The sequence below is a fragment of the Lepus europaeus genome, chromosome 10 (genome assembly GCF_033115175.1).
Source record: "Lepus europaeus isolate LE1 chromosome 10, mLepTim1.pri, whole genome shotgun sequence".
Taxonomy (NCBI): domain Eukaryota; kingdom Metazoa; phylum Chordata; class Mammalia; order Lagomorpha; family Leporidae; genus Lepus; species Lepus europaeus.
The window spans coordinates 87704094-87730334 of record NC_084836.1 but is presented as its reverse complement, the minus strand read 5'-3'; the positions used below and the strand labels follow the sequence as shown (position 1 = coordinate 87730334).

At 42.0% G+C, this 26241-nt stretch overlaps 1 protein-coding gene across 1 annotated transcript in view; it reads left to right on the top strand.

Annotated features, from left to right (window-relative positions):
* The window catches only part of SPTLC3 (serine palmitoyltransferase long chain base subunit 3), a 159330-nt gene that overhangs the window by 118230 nt on the left and 14859 nt on the right, over window positions 1-26241 (top strand). The window contains exon 10 of the mRNA XM_062203864.1: window positions 23825-23960. Coding sequence (XP_062059848.1) covers window positions 23825-23960 — 136 coding nt within the window. The remainder of the gene's footprint in view (window positions 1-23824; window positions 23961-26241) is intronic.

Here is a 26241-nt window from a genome sequence, read left to right as displayed (position 1 = left end):
TGCCTGTCAAAAAAAAAAAAAAATTAGGGGAATTAATCCATGTGAGGTATTTAAAGTTCTGTCTGGAAAGGATTTTTAGTAAGTTTGATATAATTGTTGCTCCTGGTATTTGCCATTATTCCTCAAGAATCTTTCCAAATTTATTTATTTAAGAAGCAAAGAGAGACAGAGAGAAAAAAAAAAAAAAGACAGGCAGAGAGCTCCTTTTTGCTGCTTCACCCCTTAAATGACCTCAACAGCCAAGGCTGGACCAGGCCAGGCTAATCCCAGAATTTAATCCAGGTTTCCCATGTGGGTAATAGAAACCCAATTACTGAGCCATCACCTGCTCACTCCCAGAGTGTGCACTGGCGGGAAGCTGGAATCAGGACCAGAGCCAGAACTCAAACCCAGATGCTCTGATGTAAGATATGGGTGTCCTAAGTGGTTTCTTAACCTCCATGCCAAACAAAGGAGAATGTGACCACATCTCAGGGATGCTGTAAGAAGGATTCTTATGACAGAAGTGAAATAGGACTAGATATCCTCCAAATATCTGGATTACTCAGGATAATCTAGGTTATGCCACATTAACAAACCCTGAAAATCTCAATGGCTTATGAGAAACAAGATTTATTTCTTGCTTTCACCAAATCTAATACAAATCAGCCAACTCCTGGCACAGTTCTTGTTCATAGGGGCAGTGACTTGGGCTGCTCCAAGCTTTAAGGTAGGCCCTCTCAGAACATGGTCTCCATGGTCACTAAGGAGGAAAGAAAGGCAGGATCAGCCTGGAAGTGACATTTATCACCTTCCATTGTCTGGAACTGCTCATATAGCCATGTCAAAAAGAGGTAGTAAGTTAAAGACTATGGATATTGGATAAGCAGTTATCTTCCAGCACTTTAAATGGCAATAAAGAGCTGTGTCCATCCCTGTGCGAGTTGTCAGGTGGTGTAAAGAGACTGTTGAGGAACCACAGGCTTCTTATAGGACTGTGTTAATTATGCCCTGATCTGGCCTGCGCTGTGGCTCAACAGGCTAATCCTCCGCATAGCGGCGCCGGTACACCTGGTTCTAGTCCCGGTCGGGGTGCCGGATTCTGTCCAGGTTGCCTCTCTTCCAGGCCAGCTCTCTGCTATGGCCTGGGAGTGCAGTGGAGGATGGCCCAAGTGCTTGGGCCCTGCACCCACATGGGAGACCAGGAGAAGCACCTGGCTCCTGGCTTCGGATCAGCACGGTGCGCAGGCCGCAGCGCGCCAGACGCGGCGGCCATTGGAGGGTGAACCAACGGCAAAGGAAGACCTTTCTCTCTGTCTCTCTCTCTCTCACTGTCCACTCTGCCTGTCCAAAAAAAAAAAAAAAAAAAAAATTATGCCCTGATCTTTAAGGACTTCTTAATGGAAAATCACCTATTTGTGATTTATTATATCATAATGACCAGAATGACTCTTTGGTCTTATTTTAAAGATGAGTGACTAGGAAAAAGTTATTCCAAAAAGTAGCCTATTTCTCAGTAAGGATTTTTTGAGAATTCCTTAGACACTTTGGAGCCTTTGCTATCAAGATCCATTGATTTACATGTATGCAGCTTTGCAATCATTCTTTTCCCTCCTCTGGATTGGTTTACCCATTCATCACAGACAGGATCTGATCACGATTGAAGATCAATAGAAAAATTGCATTTAAAGATATGATCATTTGTCCTTCCAGTCATTTATCATCAATGCCATCTCTCATCTTCCCCTGAGGTAAGCACTATTTCTCCTGGCTCTTTCTCTCAGCTTTATAATTAATTACTTGATCCTTTTCTTTTAACCTTGCAGTTGAAGTTTTTCACTTCACTCCTCTTGCCATCTTAAGAGAGGGAAGAAAAATCAGAAAGATGGTTTGCTTTCTCAGAACCAAAGGAGATGAACCAGGGAGAAAGATAGGACAGCTTCTTTTCAACTAAATGAACAAAGGGAAATAGTAGAATAGAAAATCGAGACTCATGAGCCAAGTTTCAGGTGGTTCTGCCTGACATGTCTTTTGAAGAATTCAAAGGCGCACAGTGAATGATCACGCTGGCCTCATTTACAACAATGCCTGCTTTAAGTAAAACGGACAGGTTGGGAATATTGCATGAGCTAGCCCTTTCCGCAGAGATAGACTGACTCTTGGGTTAAAGTTGTCCAAAGCTCAAAGGGATGCACTGTGTTATGCTGGAGCTGACTTACAGGATCTGAGAAAAGAGAAGCCCGGCTCCAAGCCTTCATCTTTGGCCCACTCCACTGCAACTGTGATCGGAGCCTTTCAAGGCTTTGTTTCGGGTTGAATTTGGGGAGCGGTTGGCCAGATCTGTTCCTTGATGAATGTCTTCGCTTTAATCTGCATTGCAAAGTCATACGCTTCAAAGAAAAGCAAGCTACAGGAATAAGGTCAGTGTCCCTTTGATGCCAGGGTTCAAAGATGAAATAGCAGTCCCAGTGAAATGACAATGTTTATGCACAAACAGCCACCTTCGCTCTGTAGCCAGGCTTCTGGTACAGTTAATGCACACAGGCTGAGGGGCTGCAGGCCGGGCGTGCATTCCATATGCACCGAGGCCCTTTTAAACTCCTGGCCTGTCACTCCGTGCAGTGAAATAGCCCAAAGTGGAGATTTGGTTTCTCCAGCCTAATGGATGGTGGGTGGTCCCCCAGCCAAACCATGCTGTACGCCCCTTAAGGGCAAGAAATGTGTCTTGAGTTAATTTGGTGTTCCTCTGAGTGTCAAACTCAGTGCTTGGCTTAATGAATATGTCATGATTCAAGTTCCATCTTGCCGGCCTGCTCGATTTCAGCTAATTGAGATCATGGGGATGTTTATCTCATAGGCCTGGGGACCAGGATCTTTCAGCGATTGTGGTTACTTTCGGAGAGGTCCAGAAAGATTGCATCTCAGTCATTTCCTCCATCTAGACATGGCACAAGCAGGAGAGCCCCAATCTATACTGACTCCCTTAAGAAAGTATCGTCAACAGTTGTCTTATTATTTAGTTTAAATCACTGGTGCACATTTTTCAATTAGTCAAATTATTTTTCACCTTGCAACCTTGACCTTGCTTCTCTGCACCCTTTTCCCCAACCCTGTGGCACCTTTCACTTCTCAGAGAAAACCACGGTTGTATAGCATGGATGACTATGGGAGTGTGGTCTGTGCACAGACACACAGGGGCCGGTGCCCAGCCCACCATTTGCTCCATCACTGGCAGGATACTCGTCCTCCTTTAGTCTCAGTTCCTCCACTGTCAACTGACATTGTCAGATGATTAAATGATGGAGTGTAGATAATGAGCTAAGCATAATGCTTGATATAAGTGGTCAGTGAGATTCCATTATTTTTTTATGTGTCTGCTTTCTCCCCTTCTCCACATTTGCAATAGCTTTTACCCATCCTGGAATTCTTCCTTTCTCTGTGACTTGGCACCTACTCCAGCCACAAATCCTGCAGCCTATTCCGCTGATACATGAGGGTACTTCAAATAGTTCATAGAATTAAAAATGTTTATTTATGTGCAAAAATAAAATTTGAAACCCATGCATAGTTTTTTTCATAATATGCATACTCCATGTAATATGAAAAGAAATGGTTTTTTGCACCAAAGTCAAGTCATACTTTCAAGTCCACTTTCCCATGAACTTTTGTTAGGTTTTTATTTATTTATTTATTTATTTTGACAGGCAGAGTGGACAGTGAGAGAGACAGAGAGAAAAGTCTTCCTTTGCCATTGGTTCACCCTCCAATGGCTGCCGCGGCCGGCGCACCGTGCTGATCCGAAGGCAGGAGCCAGGTGCTTCTCCTGGTCTCCTGGTCTCCCATGGGGTGCAGGGCCCAAGCACTTGAGCCATCCTCTACTGCACTCCCTGGCCACAGCAGAGAGCTGGACTGGAAGAGGGGCCACCGGGACAGAATCCGGCGCCCCGACCGGGACTAGAACCCGGTGTGCCGGCGCCGCAAGGCAGAGGATTAGCCTGTTGAGCCCCGGCGCCGGCCTTCCCATGAACTTTTGAAGGCCCCTCATATGCCCGTATTCTCGTCATTCCTCACATGTCACCCCTCCCTTGCTCACCTTACAGCTGGATTGCTGGAGTAGTTTCCCAAATATTCTCCCCGCTTCTGCCCCTCCCTTTCTGAGGCTTGGTCTCCACACAGAAGCCAAAATTATCTTCAAGGAAAAAGGGAGAGGGACTGGCATTGCGGCACAGTGCCTGTGATGCCAGCATCCCATATGTGAGTGCCAGTTTGAGTTCTGACTGTTTTGCTTCTGATTCAGCTCCCTGCTAATGTGCCTAGAAAAATAGCAGAAAACAGCCCAAATACCAGGGACCCTGCCATCCACATGGGAGACCTGAATGGAGTTCCTGGCTCCTGGCTTCAGCATGGCCCAGCCCTGGCTGTTTCAGCCATTTGGAGAGTGAATAAGTGAATGGAAGAGTCTCTATCCATCACTCTGCTGCTCTGTCTTTAACATAAATAAATGTTTAGGGGGGGAAAAAGGGGGAGAAAAGTTATAAGTCAAACCATATTACTCCTTGTCTCAGAACTCTCCAACAGCTTCTCTGCTTGCTCAGAACAAAGTTCAGTCTGTGGCCCCTCAAGGCCTCTGTAACGTGCTCCGCCACACTTACCTTTGTTTGATGCACCCCAGCAGCCAGCCGGCAGCCTGCACTCCTAGAGTACGGAGGGCAGCTCCCATGGAGAGGCCTTTGCACTTGGTCCCTCTAAAGCTGCAGTAGAGACCAACATCTGTGTGACCCCCGCCCTCCCTTCCCTCACATCTCCGCTCAAAATCAACCACATTAGGGGAGTAGCCCTATCCTAAATAGTGCACATTCCTTGTCCTGCTAATTTTCCAGGACTGTCTTTCATCTCTATAGCATTTAGGGGCACCTAACAAATTATGTATCTGCTTATTGTCTGTTTCCTCGCTAGAATGTAAACCCCGGGAGAACTGAGACCAGTGCATAGGTTCTCAACAAATATTTATGGAAAGAATTCTCCTCTCTGTCTTTCTTATCTCAACAAATAAACAAGTCTCATCTCTTTTACTCCTTGTGCTTCCTTTTCTCTTTTTCCGCCTTCTAGACCCACCGGCCCCTTTACTCAACCATGAATCTATCAGTTCCCATCATGCTAAAAAGCCTTCTTCCTCTCCAAACAGTGATCTTTGAGGGGGCAGAGCCCGCAGAGCCAAAGATCAGAGGTCAAGCTGAAGGAGCTGAAAACTGATTGTAGGGGGGAGAAGGGGCGGAGAAGGAAGCAGGAAGGGGTAAGATCACTCTAAACCTCCTCGTCTTCTGGATTGCAATTGGCCTCTCTGCATCGTTTGTTCTCTTCGAAAGTGGTCTTCCCCTAGTTGTGGGGATGCTCTTTGCTCTTGTCATGCTTTTTATTTTCATTTTTCTTCCTCTTCTTTCCAGCTTAGCCTCTTTTCCCATGTATTGGCCAGAATTCCATCTTCTGTTCTCTTAACATCTCCCTCTGCCCAAGTTCCCTCACCTGTTTCCTTTCCTTTGTCTAGAGACGTGCCTCTTACACCTGAACCTGCATCTGATTCACCCGGAGGGAGGGTTAAAGCAGCTTGGTGACCCCACCTCCCAGAGAGTTCTGCATGAAACACTCCCTGAGCCGGCGCCGCGGCTCACTAGGCTAATCCTCTGCCTTGCGGCGCCGGCACACCGGGTTCTAGTCCCGGTCGGGGCACCGATCCTGTCCCGGTTGCCCCTCTTCCAGGCCAGCTCTCTGCTGTGGCCAGGGAGTGCAGTGGAGGATGGCCCAAGTGCTTGGGCCCTGCACCCCATGGGAGACCAGGAGAAGCACCTGGCTCCTGCCATCGGATCAGCGCGGTGCGCTGGCCGCAGCGCGCTGGCCGCAGCGGCCATTGGAGGGTGAACCAACGGCAAAAAGGAAGACCTTTCTCTCTGTCTCTCTCTCACTGTCCACTCTGCCTGTCAAAAAAAAAAAAAAAAAAACAGAAACACTCCCTGAAGTTCTAGCAAACTCCCAAGTGACAGTGACGCTGCTGGCCCAGCCTTCACCCTTTGAGAACCACTGCTTTATAATAACCGTGCACCCATCCTATCCCTCCTACCAGACACTAATGGATTGTGGATTTCTTATGGCGAGAAACTATCATATCATATAATCTTTATATCATCAGCACAGTGCCTGACATGATAGGCCTTCAACACATATGTTCAAGCTGAACTGAAAAGAAACGTGGAGACCCAGTTGTGCCATGACACAGATGCTGATAAAAATATCTATTCAGAGCCATCTTTTCATTGATAGAGTTGAGCAGACTCTCTGAATACTTACTGTTAGCCAGATGAGCAATTGAACTCGCCCACCAAGTTCAGCCTCTTCCTTGTAATTCTTTCCTATGTTGGAGTGCAGTCTTGTTCATTACATTTCTGTGCTTCATAGAAGGTCACCTGTGTTGGGAAAACCTGCCCATGTGTTCTGTCATCACTGCTTGTTTCATGAAGACAGGAGTGCCTGCTGGGAGGGCAATGGTACTCCACAGTTTAACTTGGAAATGCAGAAAGCATTTCTGAATCACACACTCTAGGGCAGGAGTCAGCAAGCTGTCTTAACCACCCCTCCAGGTGGTTCTGGTGCAGGCTCAACTTTAAGAACCATGTTCCTACATAAAGGAAAGGATGTGGGTGACAGCATTTTCTCAGAAGGAAAAGTCAAGAAAACAAGGGATGGAATTCTGGAAAATTCAGGCAGAGGGAGAGGATCTAGCAGAAAATCAGGAAGAAGAAAATGCAGACAAATAGAAAATCATGAAGCATTTTTTGATCCATTTCTTTCAGCCTGTTTAAATCAAAATATCAACTCTGTTTACTCAGTCAAAATTACCTCACCTGATCTTCCCAATACCTGTGCCTACCTACCTTGGAATAAAGGATAGCAAAGAACTTTTGCCCTCATGAAGTATCTGTGTCTTCCAACAGACTCTCCCTTAACTCCATGCTTTCATGTAAAGGCATTAAGGATTCATGATTGCAAATACTGATTAAATCATTTGATTTGATGGTAGGCATCTACTATGGTTTGGTTGTGATTTATCCCCCCAAGAATTTATGTGTTAGATGTTTGGTCTGTATTGTGGCAATATTAAGAGGTGGTGGAACATTTAGGAGATGGCATGTACTGGAAGGTCATTAGGTCTTGCTAATGAAGGTAGATCTTGTGAGATTCCACTATCCTCACAATTATGAACCGCTACAAAAAACCAAAACTGGTCCTCCCCACTCTTTGGCTACTGTCTTGCCATGTGACTACTCACTTTTGCACACTCATTATTGTAATGCCATCACCATGAGGTCCTCACCAGGGCTGACCCAGTGCCAGCAGCATACCTTCAAACCTCTATAACTGTGAGCTAAATGAACCTCTTTTCTTTATAAAGTACCCAGCCTCAGGGATTTCACTGTGATAATAAAAATAGTCTAAGACAGCGTTTCACAAAGACATTGCCATTTCTCTATTAACTCATGTCCCTTGAGATAGACAAGGCAGTATTCATAATAATTACTGAAATTCTCCATTTCTACAGTGCATTTTTAATACATAGAATCAATTTGGTCAGAAAGAAGATCCCCAATGGACAACAATGCTAAGTGTTTTTCTAAGAATAACTGATGACAAAACATTTCATATTCATAACTTGGAAGGGATGGCTTTCCCTATAATTATGTGGGATCTGCATGACTTTGTACTGTAATTATCACCCCTTTTGGGCTACCCATCTTCCTTATATGATTGTTAGAATTTGAAAGCATGGTATTGAACAGATGCCAACTTTTTTTTATTAAAAAAAGATGACAGTTCAATCTGAAATATCTATTGATCAGTATCATCTATTGATTTAGCATTTTTGTATCAAATATTAGGATTCTTGTTATACTTTCAGTTACTTATCAGGGTGATACAGCAGTTATATTATCAAACATGTGCAGTTTGTAGCTATAACTCTTCTTTTAAGTACCAACCTTTACCAGGGACAGGAATAGTTGGAATGACTCTGATTAACAGGCCAGTACTTTGTTTGGATTACTCCATTGGATACCTCCTTCCTTATTTAACACAAAATAGTTATAGAAAAACTCATAATATCTGTGATTTAATCAACCTTCTCCCATCTGTTACTTCAATGCTAGGCTGATGAAATAATTGCCAGCTTTGAGTCACAGAAACACTTATCACTATCACACACACAAAAACATTTGACTTTTTGTAATCAAGTGGCCAATAGAAAAGGAGACAGTATGGGAATTTACTTATAAAAGAAAATATATATGGAATCAGTTTCTAATGTATGAGATCAGATTCCATATATTTACATCACTGCTAATAAATTCTCCTCTATTTAAAATGATAAATTTAGGAAAAATAGGATTCTTTTTCTTCAAAGTCACACTTGTGCCTCCCTGCTCTTAAAAAGAGTTACTTGGTCGTGAGGGGGTATGCCTAGATATTATGTAGGTAGAGCTAAACTAAAGATAAAAAAGAAGATGCTCCAATGCATAGTTTCCTTGGAAATAAAACAATTAGCTATACAAGAGCCTCAAAAATACAAGAGTTTATCTGACAGAGTGACAATGTGAAGTTTTCTCTGTAGAACTTCATGCTTTTTGATGTAGTAGTCAGGTATTATTGCTGCAAAAAGAGGACATAAGTCATAATATCATCACTCAAACTTAGATTATCCAGATAATTTCCTCAGTTTCCTACTTGCAATATATAGGAAAAAACAAAACAAGCATAGTAGAGTATGAAAACTCACATTTTTTTTGTCAATCTGAGTTAAGAAAGCTACTAAGAAAAGGATGGGGGGAAGATGCACTGTGGCACAGTGAGTTAAGCCACCCCCACATTGGAGCACCAGTCTGAGTCCCAGCTGCTCTGCTTCTGATTAGGCTCCCTGCTAATGCACCTGGAAAGGCAGTAGATGGCGGTCTGGTCCAAGTGCTTGGACCACTGCCACTCATGTGGGAGACCCAGATGGAATTTCTGACTCTTGGCTTCAGGTTTGGGTCATGAACCAGTAGATGGAATATCTCTTTCTCATCTCTCCCCCTTTCTTCTTTGTGCCGTTCAAATAAAAATAAATAAGTCTTTAAAAAAAATACAAAGAAAAGATGGGGAAACTGAGCCTGTAAATTAGAGCCAAGGACTCCCACCACCACAACTGTGCTGGTACAAGGAATTCCTCTTCAGGCCATGTTTCCATTGCCCATTAGAAATCAAAATCAACTTCAGACCAAGTCTGGAGAGGAAAAACCAAATAGAAATGCCCCCCACCCAAGAGGCCTCCCCATGCTTAAGTTTTTGTGATGTTTTATTTTTCTGGTGACTTGGGAAGTATTCAAAACATTCCACTAGTGGGGAAGTGGTTACCTCTGCCATAGAGTTCTACTCTCACATCACTCACCGGGCCCAAAGTGAATGGGGTGCTCTTCTCTTTTCCTTTGAGTGCTGCTCTCTGGGAGAAGGCTCTCTATTTCTGAACCAAGCACTGATGGATTTTAAATTTGTACGTGGTTATATAACAGTGTTATAATACACAAGGATACTTCAAAATGCTCATTGAAAAACAGAATTGAAAGTATGAGTTTATCTTGTTGCAATTTTTTAAAATCAGTGCATGGATTTTCATGTTATACACTGTCCATACATTATTTAAAAAAAAAAAAAAAAAAACCTGTTTTGCACCAAAATAAGTCCTCCTTCTCTGTGGGTTCTACATCCACAGATTCAACTGTGATTAAAAATAATCGGTTAAATCAGCACGGTGCACCGGCCACAGCGCACCAGCCGCAGCGGTCATTGGAGGGTAAACCAACGGCAAAGGAAGACCTTTCTCTCTGTCTCTCTCACTGTCCACTCTGCCTATCAAAAATAAATTAGTTAATTAATTAAAAAAATAATCGGTTAAAAAAAGTTCATCTGTACTAAACACATAAGATTTGTTTCTTGTCATTACTCCCTAACCAATATAGTACAACCAGTATTTACATTTACATAGGCATTATAAGTAATCTAGGAATAATTTTAAATATATGGGAGAATACTCCTAGATTATATGAAAATACTCGGTCATTTATATACAGGGACTTGAGCATCTGTAGATTTTGGTGTCTAAGTAAGTCTTGGAACCAATCCCTTCTGGATACCATGGGATAACTACATAATAAATATTTGGTTATGCAGTATCATATTTTATGGTGATTTTGCCTATTCTAAAATTAAGACTGGGTTTTTTGCCTCTTCATTTGAAACCTCCTGAGTCTTGTCACTGAGAACATCTAAGGGGCCAGAGATAAGTGATGTCTATACAACAGGAAAAAAAATCTGTGTTGTTATATATTAATGTTAACCGTCGCAAAACACACCGGACACTGGAGTAAGGGAATTCTATTGAAGAAATCCAGGTCGCTAAAAACAGAGAAGTCAAAAATTGAAACTGATAAAATTTTCTTCATAAAAGAAAAAGTATCTCTCTACAAAACTGGAAGAAAGCAATCACGCCATCTCTGACTCCCTAGAGACATGCAGCCTTCCTCACTTTCCACCCCTCCTCCACACAGGTCTTTCTTGCTTCTGAAAACAAACACAGGTGGTCCTGGGCTCAGATAGGCTCAGAGCCCAAACTTGGGACCCAGAGGATATCTAGACTCAGATCAGCACGTAGACTCATACTGGAGTGACCCTTCTAGAAGCCCTAGAGACCTCTCCCAACCACCCTTTCTAAAACAATGTCCTCTTCCCTGTAAGTCACTCTGTCTCCTCCCTTATCCTGCATTGCTTTCTTGATAGCATTTATTACTACTGAGAATATTCATTTGATTCCTTCAATATTGTCTGTCACCCCTAGAATAGAAGCACCATAAGGGAAGATATACTGTCCCCAACCTCAAATACTACATGTCAGCTGAATAAATGACACAATTAGGCAGGGCACATCTCATCAAGCATTCCTCAGGAATTTGTATTTCCCCATGCATACTCATGGTTTTTCCTCTATCTGAAAGACTAACCTCTCCTTACAACACACTATACCTACTCTTTATGTCTTGAATCCCTGTTAATCCTTCTAAGCCTGATCTTGATGGCCTCAGCTAAAAAATAACCCTTTTCTCCTCCAGTATCCTGCAGTTTCTTGCTCTTATTATGTTAGTCACATACACATCTAACCTACCTAGTCACATATACATCTAACCTACCCTACAAATAGATAGTGATTCATTATTTGTGCCTTAAGTATGATAAATGGGAGTGAATGGGAACTGAATACTGTATTTGGGATTAAGCAGATTTCATGAACAAACCATGGAATCTATTCATAATTTATAAACAACTGCAACATCATTTCTTTAGAGGTTGCCTATAGAGTTATTTTGGTTCAAATATTGCATGAGTGACTCTTTGTGGGCCAACATCTAGAGTCCCTTTCTTATTTGTTTGATAAATGAATAATTTTACACTACCTTTAGTAAGAATTTGTCTAGACATCATCAGATATAGGGTAAGATAAGCCTAGGTAGTTCAAGCCAACGCAGAATATAGCAGAAGCAAAAATGGAGTTTTTCCTTTAATTATCCAAGCAGTTAGCTGCATCCCTCACTTAAGGTTTCTTATGGAGACACCATCTAAAACTCATCATGCATTTGACTTTTTTACGCACAGTAATCAGCAGGGGCTGGGCACCAGCCAATGCTGTGTCCAGGTTGAAGTACACTCTAAAACAGAGAAGAGCAGGCTGAATCTTAAGCGTCCAAAATGGCATTTTCCATCCACCCTCCTTCTCCTCCCCCATCTTAATGATGATTTGCACTTAAGATGTTTTTCAATCAAGAAACTCCATGTTTTCATGACATTGCTTGGCGACTAGTAATGAGAGGTTGAGGAAACTAAAAAACTCCCACAGAAAATTTGGGTTTTCTCTCACACCATACAGCCAATTACACCATACAGCCAATTAAGGAAGAAGGGCCTCAGATTTTGAATCCTTGGAAGTTGTTCATAGTATCCTAATCCGTACCATTCATATTAGTTAAGGTCTATTAACTGTTGTAACAGACAAATCACAATCTATCAGTGGTTTATCCAATAGAAATTTACTTTTCCCTCAAATAAAGTCCAAAAACCTGGTGGTCCTGATGGTCAGAGAGTTCTCTTCCAGGAACCCAGCCTCCTTCCAGTTGGTGGCTCCCCATTTGCCTTCCTAGTTTGCTGACAAAGGGGTAGGGAGCATGGAGAACCATGTGTGGGATCTTTCACGGTCCGTGACAAGAAAGGCGCCTTACATTTCTACCCACATTCCGCATGACTACGCCTAACCACAAAGCAGTCTGGAAAATGAACTTAAGCATCTGCCTAGGAGGAGGAAATGAGGCTGACGAAGAGGTGACCTCCAGCCAGGACATTCTTTCCTCAGACTTGCATGTGGACAGTTACAGTGGGAAGATACGGTGGACTATTTAGACAGTTTCCCAATCTCTTTCTATCGGCCCAGTAAATGAACTTTGGACCTGAAAATAGAATAACACTACATAAGAACAAAAGAAAAAATAAAGTCCAAAGGACTGAAGATGGGTCTCTTTCCTTTTATAGGGACTCTCGGGGCTACCAGTCTGGCTTTTACTACAACCACTTCTGATTCCTTTTTCATAGAACTCAGTCCCAACACCTGGCAGGTATTGATATCAATATCATTACTGTGCTGTGAAATCCCTCAGTGCTGTGTACTTTCTGGAGGCAGAGAATGGACTCTGAAGACAATACTTCTGCAGAAGAAATTTAAATGACACAATATTGGAACAGTTCTGGAAGCTGGGCCAGGAGAGGGGGAATGTATATTTTGGAAACAGTAAATTCCAGAAATTAAGAACACTGGTATTGGTGGTTTTTGCATTTTTACTCATTTGTATGTATTTGAAAGGCAGAGAAACAGAGAAGGACAGAGCTCTCCCATCTGCTGGTTCACTCCCCAAATGCCTGACAAGAGCCCGGAACTCAATTTTGGTCCTTCATGGGGGTGGCAGGTATTATTTGAGTCTCCATCTGCTGCCTCCCATGTACACATTAGCAAGAAGCCAGACTCAGAAGCAGATCTGAGACTCAAATCTAGACACCCCAGTATGGGATGTGGCATTCTAAGTAGCAGTTAAACTGCTATACCAAAAACCCATCCCAAGGATATTATTTCTGAAAGAGGGTATGTGATAAGACAAAAAATAGGGTCATTATCATAAAATTATAAATTGCTGTTTAAGACATGGACATTTAGGCTAATTATTTGAATTGCATAGGTTTATTTCGAGTTCTTTTGGGACTGTATACTAAAAGGAAGATAACAGGCTTGAACAGGTATCAAAAATGTGATGTTTATCACATTAGCACCAGCTCTTGACAGACTGGGGTAAGTAGACAAAAGAGAAGACTGAATTCTGAGCCATGATAGAGAAATAAAGCCAAACGTTTCATATACAGATTGAGTTGATATGAAAACAAAATCCTGATCAACACCACTTTCAGCACTTAATCTACTTTGGAAGCACCAAAAGCTGTTCACTCTAGATAATTCCATCCCATATCTGGGATATTTTTAAATTTTTTTTTCTGATTTTCATTCAGTTATTAGGAGAAAGACTTGAGTAAAACACCAAAGTCTTTTATGTAACTTCATTAATTCTTTTTTCCTTAAGTTATTTTTCTTTGTCTTCTACAGAGAAAAAAGAGTGATGTTTGAAATATACTTCCAGTGTATTTGTACTGAAAAGACAGCCATACCTCATTTTAAAGTCCTTTTCATGGATTTATTTCATCCATTCTGACCATTTGTGAAAGTGTATCATGAGATTCACGGGTCAGGTACTGGCTCTGCACCTAACTCAACATGGACTTGGGGAAAATGGCACCAGCTCTTTCCAGCTGTGACCTTGCACCTTTGCTTTGGTCCCTGGAACAGGGCACACATATTTTTACACTTGAGTTTGATAGCTTTAAAAAACAGCAGTGACTAAGTGGGAAGATTTAGGGCACTGAGGAGTGAAAGAAAGGAGTATATTGGATGACAGAATGAGATACACTCACAAACTTCTCGAGTAAGGTGCTTTTTTTTTTTTTTCAGTGCATGCTGTTTGCAGGCTGAAAACTGTACTTAAACATCCATATCACCAAGCTCAGTTAGCAGCCATTACTCCCAAGTTTCACTCTTCCTTTGGAATTCTGTCTTTTCTTCAAGGAAGACAATGAAATGCAAAAGGACTGTGAGGGGAGTGAAAACATAATTAAACTGTTCTGAAAGGTCTTCTCACATTTCTCAGTGTCTACCTTGGTGGAGAAGTCAGTGAATGCAAAACTGGCTTCCTACAATTTTTTTTCTTGCTGTCAAACTCAGCCTTGACATGCTGTTAATTCTGTCCCTCTGCGGCCCCTCAATGAATTTAAGAGGCATTGACAGAGTATTCTACCCAAAATACACTGTCTGAGGGCCTTGGCATTGAAAGCTCCTGGCTTTGTTAAGGGAGGAAGTAGCTGCTGCTTCCTAAATATATTTGCCACTCAGTTACCAGCTGGAGACACAGAAAAAGGCCAAGAAAGAAATAGAGGGCACGAAAAGCCACGTTTTCTAAATGGTTTCAGGCCACTGGCATTTCAGCAATAGCTAATACAAAACAGATGTCAGGTGCTATGCTCCACTGGCTTTCAACTGAGGGCCTGCCTCCCTCCATGATTAATCACCTGTGCTGGGGGGTAAAAAAAGTTCTACCTGGTCTTTTTGTGTGCATAGACCTAAGGTCAGGGTTAGCAATCAAGGTGACAGGCATTGCCTTCTTGCCCTATTGCTGCTTGTATACATGTAGGACAGCTTGGGTCTAATAACTGCAAAATTAGCCAACAAGAAGAAGTTTGCTTGATGGTGCAGAAATGCTGGGCAAATGTTTCCAGAATGTTCCACCCCTTCCTTCATTTCACGTTAACAAGTAGCCAAGAGTAGAATTTCATGGAAGTTCAGTAAATTCTGCACTTGCTTTGACTCCTTAAAAACATTTCCCTAGCAAGGGTGTAAAAGGACTCTGTCTTTGAAATGGCACTGGGGCAAAAGGATAGTGTAGCCACTTCCTTCCAGCTGCCCTACAAACAAGATATCCTGTTACACCGAGAATCCCATTGAAGCTTCCTCTTTGCATTTGTCTCCCGATGTGTGTGGATGGAACTGAGATGGGGCAGTCGTGATGCGACACACATGGAATTTCATGTTGGTTCAGCACAACTGCATCTTCAGGGTGAAAAGGAAACTGGTATTGCACCTTGGTCTCTGTTTTTCCCATCATGCACTCATTTTCAGCGAGCCCACAAAACCCCCTAAGCCCTACTCTGATACGGAGAATTTTGTCGAGAAAGCCAGCTACCTCACCAGACAGCTGGAGAAGATTAAGCAGGTGGATTTGTGCCTGAGGAAGCCCAGCATGTGTGTCTGGGCTAGAGAAAATGTACTAGCTTTCCATTTCAGCATAACAAATCTAGGAGCTTAACACAATGCTTATTTACTACCTGTTTTCTTAGTTCAGGAGCCCAGGTACCATTTGGGTTTGTTTTGTTTTTTTTTTGTTTGTTTGTTTGTTTGTTTTTTGGTTTGTTTTTTGGCTTAGGTTCACATAAAGCTGAAATCAAGGGGTCAGCAGCTGCCCTCTCATCTGGAGTTCAAGTGCTTTTTCCAAGGACATGATTGTGAAAGAATTCAGTTCTTTGGGGTCATATGACTGAAGTCCCCAATTCCTTGGCAGCTGTCAGCTCCCAGAGGCTGCTGCATTCCTCATTTTCTGTCCCCTTGCATCTTCAAAGCCAATGGAATCTCCTCATCATCAAATCTCTCTTTTCCTCCTCCCCTCCCCTCCCCTCCCCTCCCCTCCCCTCCCCTCCCCTCCCCTTGTCCTTCAGGAAAAGCCCACACCCCTCTAAGGGTTCACCTATTAGATCTAACTACTGGTTAATGTCTCTGAGATTTCCTTCATAAAACAGGAGTACTTTAATAGATTCTCAGTGAACATCTGTTTCAATTTAAGCATTAAGAATGAAAATGATTCTGATAAACACTTAATTCTGGTAAATAAAAGGATATTGGAGGACATGCCAGGGGCACCAAAAATACTAAGGGGGACCCAGAAACAGCCAGAAAGGCTATAGGTGCTATAGGTCGGTTACATTTCTCTCCAGGGATAAGACTGGGAGAGCAATTCCAGGTTAGTACAGTCTTTGGTTCAGATTAAAAGTTTTCAATATTTGTGAACCATAGTATTTTTCCAGATGTGTATGGAAGTCTATTATATAAAACATATATTGCAACACACAATTTATTATATGCTAGCAACTTCTTCAAAATAAATGCTCACAAGAATATAAAATGAACATTAATATGATGAGTATCAGTGTTACTATTCCCATTCTACTGGTGAAGAATTTGTTATAGAAAAATGAAGTACTTTGCTCAAAATCACAGAGTTGGTTTTGAACTCAGAACTCTGGGTTGACAATCCCAGAGCCCTTGGCTGTGAGGCAGCTGTCATGGGAGTAAGGCCAAGGTACAGGACCTCTTGGTCAATTTTTCCCATGCAACTCTTTGAGGCTTCTTCAGCACATCACTTTCTAGCAAATGCTATGGAAACCAGAAGTTTTAATTATGGAAGTTAGGGGAGTAGCTGCTTTGGATTGCGCTTCTGTCTGGGTGGCCATCTACATTTGCATGGTTTCTCAGAGTCCTTTCAAGGGATCCCATTAATCCTATTATAGTCCAGGACCTGCCCTTTGCTACCTGCTTTGCCTCAGATGAGAATAGTTGTTGATACACATCCTCTTCCTTCACTTTAGGAGTTGGCCACCACCCTGGCTGTCCAATTTGTCTGGCAACCTCCAGTTTTTTTCCCTCACCGTAATCCATGCCCTATACACTACAAGCTTCCTCTTTCTAATCACTCTTGGAATGTATCACTTTCTGCTTATGATGCTGCCATGGATTCTATTAGTCACCAAAAAGTTCTGACTCTCAGGATGGCATTTGCAGTTCCCATGGTCTGACTCTATTGTGACTGTATTCTAACCATTCTAGAAACCTCAACAAACTTGTGTGCCCAGGAGGTTAATTTACCACCTCTGGGTCTCTGCTCCAAACTCCCAGAGCATTTCTTCCCTGAGGTGCTCAATTTCCTACCTTCTGTTAAGATTCTATTCATATTTCCAGTTTATATACCCCTTGGAAAATAGTGCATACACTCAGTGTTTAATTCTCCACTGAACAGAACGGCCCCCTGCATGGCGTAGGTATTAAATAGGCAGATGTCAAATTAATCATCTTCCCCAAAGTCCTGGGAAGCAGGTGGAGCAGGCATTACTGTCATCTCCATTCAACAGGTCAGTGAATGGAGGCTCAGAGATGATGAGCGACTTGCTCATCTTCATAGAAAAGGAGGCAGATTGATTGGCTAAACACATAACTTCTTTGTTTCTTCTCTAGTGTCCTCAATTATGAGCAACTGTTATGTATGGAGAATTAAAAACATGCAGTGTAATGCATGATTCTGAGCAGTGGTTCTTAACTGGGGGTACACCCCACAATTCCCAGTAAGTCTCTATAAAGGTTAACCCCATTCTTTCCAGTGTAGAGGGAGGCTATGTGTATTCTAAAAAATAAAAATGCAAAAAAAAATTTTTTTTCCACAGGATTCTGGTGTGTCCCTCGGCTTAGGAATCACTGATTTGGGGCAGGCATTTGGTCTAGAAATAAAGATACCAGTTAGGACACCAACAACTCAAATCAGAGTGCCTGGGTTCCAGTCCCACTTCTGTTCTTGATTTCAGCTTTCTTCTAATGCAGACCCTGGGAGGCAGCAGGTAATGACTCAAGTGGTTGGGTCCCTGCTACCAACGTGTGAGAACCACATTGAGTTCCGGCCCCCTGGCTTTGACCTGACCCAACCCCAGCTATTGTGGGCATTTGGAAAGTGAATCAGTAGAAGTGAGATTTCTCTGTCTGCCTCTCATACATTTTTTTAAAAAATTTTTTAAAAGGATGATTTGCAAGGGTTCCCAGAAAGCCCCTTACCTCTCAATTTTGCCTCATTTAAAATTCTACAACTAATGACTAAGATATTGGTCTCTATTTAAATGCAAATTAACATTAATTCATATCATGCATTCTATAAATATTTATGAAGCAGCATTATGTAAATGCCTGTATTTGTCTTAAGGCACTTCTTTTCAATTGCATAGTATTTGATATCTTCCCTGTTTCCTAGCAGACCATTTTTTTCCAAACAGTCCCAGAATTATTTCAGTTTCTCCTCCCACCATAGCAGCTGGCCTGGCAGCTGCACTTAGTGAGTGCTTTTCATTTGTGAAATGTATGAACCATGGAATTTGTGCCTCCTCACGAATGAGTTTACCAGCTTTTCCAAACAGGAGACTTGGATAGTCTCATAGGCATAGCCAATTCCTGGGTCAGTAGGGTGATACTTTAGTGAATGCTATGCCTCAGTCTCCCCATCTGTGAAGAGGGCTCATAAATCCACTTCCTAGGTCATAGTAGGCATGCAAGAGATGTCCATTAACATCTCTCATGGTAGATTAAATTCTACATGTTGTATCTGAGCAGCTGGTGGGGAGCTGGAGGCAGGGGTGTCTTCCCAGGGCTCTTGAAATCGGGCCGTGCAGAAAGTTACCCAACCCTGATGTTCAGCCTGCTCCTGCGTGCATTCCACAGGAGCATGACTGAGTGGCCCGGAGAGCCCTCAGAACATGTGTATGTGACTATAAAACATGCTGTAACCCTGGAATGTGGACATCAAAAGGGAGCGCTTCAGCGCCTGATAAAAATGTGTGTTTCTCTCAGTAAACCACTCTAAACACTGTTTCCTCCACCCACTGGGAAGCTTGTCACTGCTAATGTGATTCTTAGAATTCTCGCGGCTCTGTGGCCTCTTGATCTTTACTGAGATCTCTCTGCCCCCGAGTGTGCTGAAACAAAATGTCCTGTCTGGTGTCCAGTGCTTACAATAACAGATGCTGGGTCCCTGCTGCCATGCTGAAACTACTCCAAGGTGTCTCCCCAGTCCCCCCAGCCCCTCGCCATGCCAGGGGGGAAAGCCAAGGGTACATGAGCGGACAGAGAAGAAGGATGAAGAAGGGGTGTTAGTTATTCCTTGACCACTTCAGGCATTCTTTGGTATCAGTTAGATCTTCCCTGGGTTAATTTTTCAGCAATGTGATGGAACTTCAAAAGGCTGATGGGGAAAAAGAAATTAAGTGATAAGTTTATTTGAGTACAAAAAAAAAAAAATGGAATCCACGAATAGTTTTTCGTAATATTTTCCATGAACCCTTTGAAGGCCACTTGTATGCATGGATTTCAAAAACATTTTGCATCAAAATAGACTTACTGTTTAATTCCGATTTCCATGAACCTTTTGAGGTTCCCTCATGCCTGCTTCTCAAATTGTGCGATGTGTTTTGTGGCAGGAGACTTCCCATTTCAAATGACAAGAACCACATTTTTTTAAAGGAATTGCAGTGCTCCCTAAAAGTTTGTTTGAGATTGTCCAGTCTGTATTCCAAGAGTGGTGATGTGCTAAATAATTTAAGAAGGGAGTGAGCATGTGTACTTCAATTCATAGAGTTTTAAGCCTGGGGAGTAATAAAGTTAGTCACCTCGTGGCATCTGGGCACGTTCCCGTCTCCTCTGTGAAAAAGTGAGCTTGCAGGGTCTGCAGAAAATAGAAAGTGACACTGGTATTGGCCCACAAGCTTGTCAAATCTATCTCCTTTGCTTAATCTTACGGGGGGAAATAACTTTCTTATTTTTTTCTTTCTCTCTTTTTTTTTTTTTCTTTTCTTTTGCATGCCAATGGACAGAGAAGAAAATATCCTCCCTTTAAGATAGGTCATTCCAGTAGTTTCCACTTCTGGCCCTCTGGGAGACTGAGTCGTCCCAAACATATTTTTGGAAACGCCACAGACCATTGTTTTTATTAGGGGACTGCAAGGCTTTGTAGTAAGATTCTTTGTGTTTTATTTGTTTTCCTTCCTCTGCCCCAGCTGTTTTTGTTTTAACAGCATTGGAGGGAAGGTTAAAGTGTTTGTGGCCTCCGTTAACCTCGCCCATCTCTCCAGCCCTCAGAGATGCAACAGCAACAGCTAGGCTGTCAGCTGGGGTGGGTTCACCCATGATTTTGTCCACCCTTGAGAAAAGGGTGAGATTGATGATGGGGGTGCTGTTGACCTCCAGCTGAGTGAATACTTAGGACCAAATAGGTGTCCAGCAGCAGGTCACCCCCAAAAGTTTGCTACCTGAATAAGAACTTAAGCACTCAGTAAGGGCTGGGATGCGCTCATGCCACAGAAGAGGTTACTACATATTTTTTTTTTAATTTTTTTTCTTATTTTCCACATCTAACCAGAGAGCATGGTTCAGCCTGGACCTAATTAGGTACCGAACACAGGAAATTCATGGCCTTAGGTATGGACTAGAAATGGTGGTTATTTCTGAGTATCTAAGTCTGCTTAGTTGCGCTGTGCATAAACACAAATGTGTACCCAGATCTGTTCCCAAAGATCCTGATTCAACTGGTCTGGGGTAGAGCCTGAGTATGGGATTTTGCCAGGCTCACTAGACAATTCCAAGGTATCAGTGAGGCTGCTAAGAATGACTTCTCTACAGAAAAGGGAATTTAACCTTCAAAGTACCTCCTGGATGCCAGATAGAGTCAAGCGCATTTCCTGCAGTAAGCTCTATTTGTCCCAGTTTTTCCACGAGATAAGCTTATTCGTCATCAGTGTTTTGCAGATAAAATTTCAGATTTAAGGCTTTAAGCTGTCCAGGTGAGATTTGACTCCCAATCCATTTAACTCCACTCAACAGCCTTCCAGGGAATTCAGAATACAGCAAAATAAACACTTCTGTGAACCCTCCAGAAGCCTACAGGAGAGACTGGCTCACTAATTTATCTCAGTAAGGACCTTTTCTGCCTTCTACACCATATGCAGGAGAAGATCAAACATTCAGGGACTGTGAGTGTCAAGTGGATGTGGTTATAGTGCCCAATCTCTAAAGTGCCCAAGTACCAGCCTGGCACGGCCACCCCTCTATGAAAGAACATATGGTGCCAAATATTCCTTCTACTTTTACAAAGCATCTGAAAGAACAACATAATTAATAAAATCACCCACATCCTGTCTAGATGAGTAGCGTTTTATATGTACAAATTCCCCTCTGCCCCCAGGCCCTCCGAGAATATGAGAATGTTTCCAATTTTAAAGAGTGAGCAATAGAGTAATTGAAAGGAGCTGTATCTTGGCCAACCCAGAAGATCTCAAAGGGATTTACAGTGACCTATACAAAAAAAACATAGTGATCACCAAGTGTATTATAATGGTGTGTCAGCCACACTGTTCTACACAGTTCAGAGAAAGGAAGGGGCAAAAGTAAAACATTCAGTTCTCACCAGACAACCTTGGAATCCATATTATGATCATTTAGGTCAAGTCTCAATGGATCTAGAGGCAGTGAAGTGGTAACATAAGCTGATGATCCAGTTATGTGGGTTAATCAAGGCAAAAGGGACAGACAGGGCCAATTAAGTAGCTAGGGCAATCCAGTGATAGATGAGTTATTATAAGCAAGTGCAAAGATAATGCCACAGGGAAAATCAATTTAAGTCACTCATGCATTTCCATACCAGAAAATCCTTCTAGTCTTTGAGGGGAACATTTAGGAATCATTGGGCTGAGCCTGAAGAAGTCATGTGTTCTTTGTGCAGTTAACAATCAACAAAAGAGCCAAACACATGAGGGGACAGGCCATATGTAATGCATTTTAGTGACCCGGATGTATATTTGTGCCTTCCTTCCAATTGTCTTTAAGAAAGTCTTAATGTAGCCCTCTTTTCTTTTTCTTCCATCCACATGGTCTCCCTACTTGTTGGTTCTTTCTCAACACAGTTTCAATGAATGTATGAATTTTGTCATGAAACAAAGGCAAATCTCCTCCTTCCTAATATCTAGTTTTGTCCTTCCTATAGGCTGTATAAATCCAAGGGATATCCTTCAGCATGTTACAAGACATTCTTTTTTAAAGTACCAAAGAGGTTGTCTATGCAACAAAATGTATACAGGTGGTTCTACCCCTTTGCAAGATCTCTTACATTTACATTGCAACCTAGAATCATGGTTTGTTTGTTTGTTTGTTTTTTTGTCTTTTTAAGGGTGTATATTAGAAAACAAACAACAAATGCATTAAAGTAAACCATACTTCCAACTGCCTGCTAATTTAAAGCCAGAGTCTTGTCCAAGGACCCCAAAGTGAAGATTATCAATGACTGTTAACATTGATATATCCAGGGAACACTGTTCTATATCTTGACGTATCTTCTCCCTCCCTGACCAACCATATTGCATCTCCCATTTGGGGTTATCCTTTTCTTCACAATCACTAATGTTGGATTCTTCAATCCCTATAGTTTTTCTCACATATCTACCCTCCCCTCCTTTTTAGACAATCTGCCTATCCTTCCAGCCTTGTCTTGCCTTCCATGCATCAATTGCACCTTGTCTGGTTCTCAATCATTCTGTTCTCCTTCAGACCACAGGACTGTTTCCTACACATGGCATGCTCTCCTCTGGCTTTTTGCCTGGCTAATACTTGCTCATCCACTCATCATTTATTGATCCTCAGATTTGGTCCTAAAGTGAACATTCATGACAGCAAATAATATGCCTTTGCTGTTCATCAGAGTTGCAATGTCCTGTGAATTTGTGTGATTATTTGATTAAAGTCTGTCTCTCCCACTAGGAGGTAAACATTTCTTCTTCTATATCTTCGCTTCCTATTGCTGCTGAGAAACCTTGAACTGGCCACTTCTCTTCTTCATAGTTGCCATAGCTTCTACCAACTAATGGTTTACTCCATATCATAGATTCTGTCAAGAAACATTTCTTTCAATTTCTACTTATACTATCAATTGATAGTTTACCTCCTAGTGGGACAATTCTCAGGACAATTTCTGCTTTCTAATTCCCTTTGTGATCTCGTGATTGTAACTTCTGCGCACACTCAAGAAAGCGGATAAACTTTTGAGCTGAAACACCGATAGTTTTGATTTGGACACAGGTAGTATGCTAATGTCATCCTTTTTCTCCAGTTGAGGAAAGAAGAAGCCCTGCTATTCCCTTGAGTCTAAGACTCTACCACCACCCAAAGCTTCACAATTCATCCCTGGCCTCAGTTGTACCTATGTCCAACTACTTTCTCAAATTCAAGTTGGATGAAGTATCCTTTGATTAGAGACGTAGTGAGGGTTCATTTAATGAGCTATCTCAACTTGAGTAAAAACCACCTATCAACAGCTGGAGTCTGTGTGTGTGTGTGTGTGTGTGTGTGAGAGAGAGAGAGAGAGAGAGAGAGACTTTTTGTGTGACACTCCCTTCTCCTGGAGTTATGCATTTAAAACAGCACAGAGCCTATATGCAATAGGTTCCACCACTGCCTGCCATTGGCTCTGCAGCCTAGCCTTGCTTTATTTGCTCACAGCACCGAGCAGCACCCTTTCCTTATCCTGCTTCCTGGACTCAAGGTAGTAATAGATATTAGTGCCTACACCTACTCATCAGGAGCTATTTCCCCACCCAATTTGGACCCCTGACAAGCTAATGTATAAGCCTACAGAGAGACTTAGCTATATTTGCCAAGTTACTCTGACCTTCAATTCCCTGTTGCTGGTGGGAATTGATGTATTTCATGCCTCTCTCCTTTCAGGGCTGCAGAGAGTACAGCAACTTGCAAAAAATACGAAATACTTCAGACAGAGACTGCGGGAAATGGGATTCATTATCTATGGCAATGATCACTCTCCTGTTGTTCCTGTGCTCCTTTACATGCCTGGTAAAGTGGCGTAAGTATCCAAGGACTCTCAGAATCACACCTAAACCAAGGTGACCTGACCAGGGTGATGCTTTTGATACTATGAGGTGTTCAGCATGAATATCAGATTATGCACTTTGAACTGGTTGTTCAAGTTTTGAATTCACTTACACAGTTTGTCAGATGCCATCTGCCAGCCCATCAGTAGGACCTTTCAACAAGGCTATAGGAAAGAATCTAGGGGCTAAGGCCAACCTCTCTCACGCTCTGTGCACATGAACACTTATCTCCTCCAGCCTCAACTGTAAATGAAGGCTGGTCTTCAGCCTTCTTTAGATCAAAGATCTTTCTCAGGGAGAACTTCTGAAGACCATCTATCTGTGCTTTCTTGCACTGAACGTTCATGGCCATCCTCAGACCAGAGAATCCTCATTTTAATCATGGAGAAACTGAGGCTTTCAGCAATTAAACAACTTTCCCAAAGTCATACATGGCAAACAGTAGTAAAACTAAGATGGAAAAGATAAACTTAGGTGCACTCCAAATCTTGTGCTCTTAACACCAAATTTTAATATTGCTATTATAGGCCAATTTTGAGTTGTTTTATATTGGATTGCAACACTGAAACTCTGAAATTGAGCCTTAGCAACAACTGCAAAAAGAGAAAAAAATACTTTCCCATTATAGAACAGACAATTTTACATATGAGCCATTTTTCCAATTGCTAGAGACTAATTACTTCTGTTATTTTTTAAGAAAATTAATTAGAGTTCTTTCTAAATGTAAATGTATATTTGGCTTTCTGCCCAACACAGTGTAAGAAGAAATATTAAATACAATATTTCTCAGATTCTAAAAGTCTTAACTTACTCCCAACATAACACTTCCGCTGAAATGTTTGGTTTGACCATCTAACTATCAGAATAGTTAGGTGGAGTATTTAAAGTATATAAGTGTGCCAGTAAAAGAGGTTTGTGTCTTTGTGGTTGAGAACTCAAGGGGGTAAGACTGAGTTATAAGTTATCAAAAGACTTATTCTTTGGAGCATTCTCTAGTGTCATTTCACCACAACAAAATAAGAGGCAGCTAAAACCTACGTGAGGTTTTTTAGCATGCCTTGCAATTACACAAGTTGGCCTTTTATTTGTGACTCTAAGTCAAGAAAACAGTGCTTGGGGTGTCCAAGAAGATAGCGTGCTACAGAAATGTTGCACAATGTACTACTCCGTGCCAATGGCAAGGAGGGGTGACAATGGTGATTCCAAGTAGAAGATAATCTAAAATCTTTCACCATCTGATTTTGGAAGGCACAAAGGGAAATCAATGTTTATTCAAAGTGGCTGGGAAAATGGTAACTCCTGAAAGAAAGATTTGAAGCTTAGACACTTTATCACTAAACCAAAAAAGACACCAAAAATAAACTTGTTCAAGGTGAAAATGTACAATACTGGAGTAGAGGCAGCAGGGAGGCCAGGCAGTAGAGGCCAGGCTGAAGGTAGGGGGCAGTAACTGCATCTGGGTCTCCCCTGTGGGTGGGAAGGGCCTAGGTATCTGGGTCATCATCTGCTGCTTCACCAGGTACATTAACCGGGAGCTGGATTGGAAGCAGAGCAGCCAGGACTTAAACCCACACTTGAATATGGGATGCATATATCACAAGTGGAGACTTAAACTGCTGTGCCATAAGACTAGCATTCTGACTGTATGTGACATAAGGTTGCTAGACCCTACTGGTCACACACTGAGGGTAGTGTGCTTATCTCTGGTTATAAATAAGGAGTCTGAGACTCATAAAGGTCCCAGCAAGCCAGTTTCTAAGAAACAGAAAACTGCTTTCTAAGATTCACACAGGTTTTAAGCAGAAGAGCCCAGAATTTAAAGCCAGTTCCATTTGCCCCCTAAACCAGCTCTTTTGAACACACAGCAAAGTCTTTCAACTTTTGGTCCATAGGAAAAAATGCACATCTCATTGAAGCAACACAGTATAAATTTAACTCTCTTTGATGTTATCCTTGGTGATTGTAAAGGCATCAATCACTGTGATAAAAAAAAAATCTAATTGTTTGAGTTTAGACAACTGAGAAAATGTTAGGAAACTGAGAAAAGGTTAGTTAAGAAAAAGTCATGTCAACTGTTGCTGGTAAGAGGTGCTAACAAGACCTTACCTGGCTGTTTGGCTTTGTTTCTTTCCATGTTGTTTCTCTCATTGAAAGTTTACTTGTAGAAAAGCTTTTGAAAACAGAGAGTAGATTGTATAAGCCAGAGTAGAAGCACTTCTTTCATTTGCTCATTTAAAAATCTTCAATTTTATT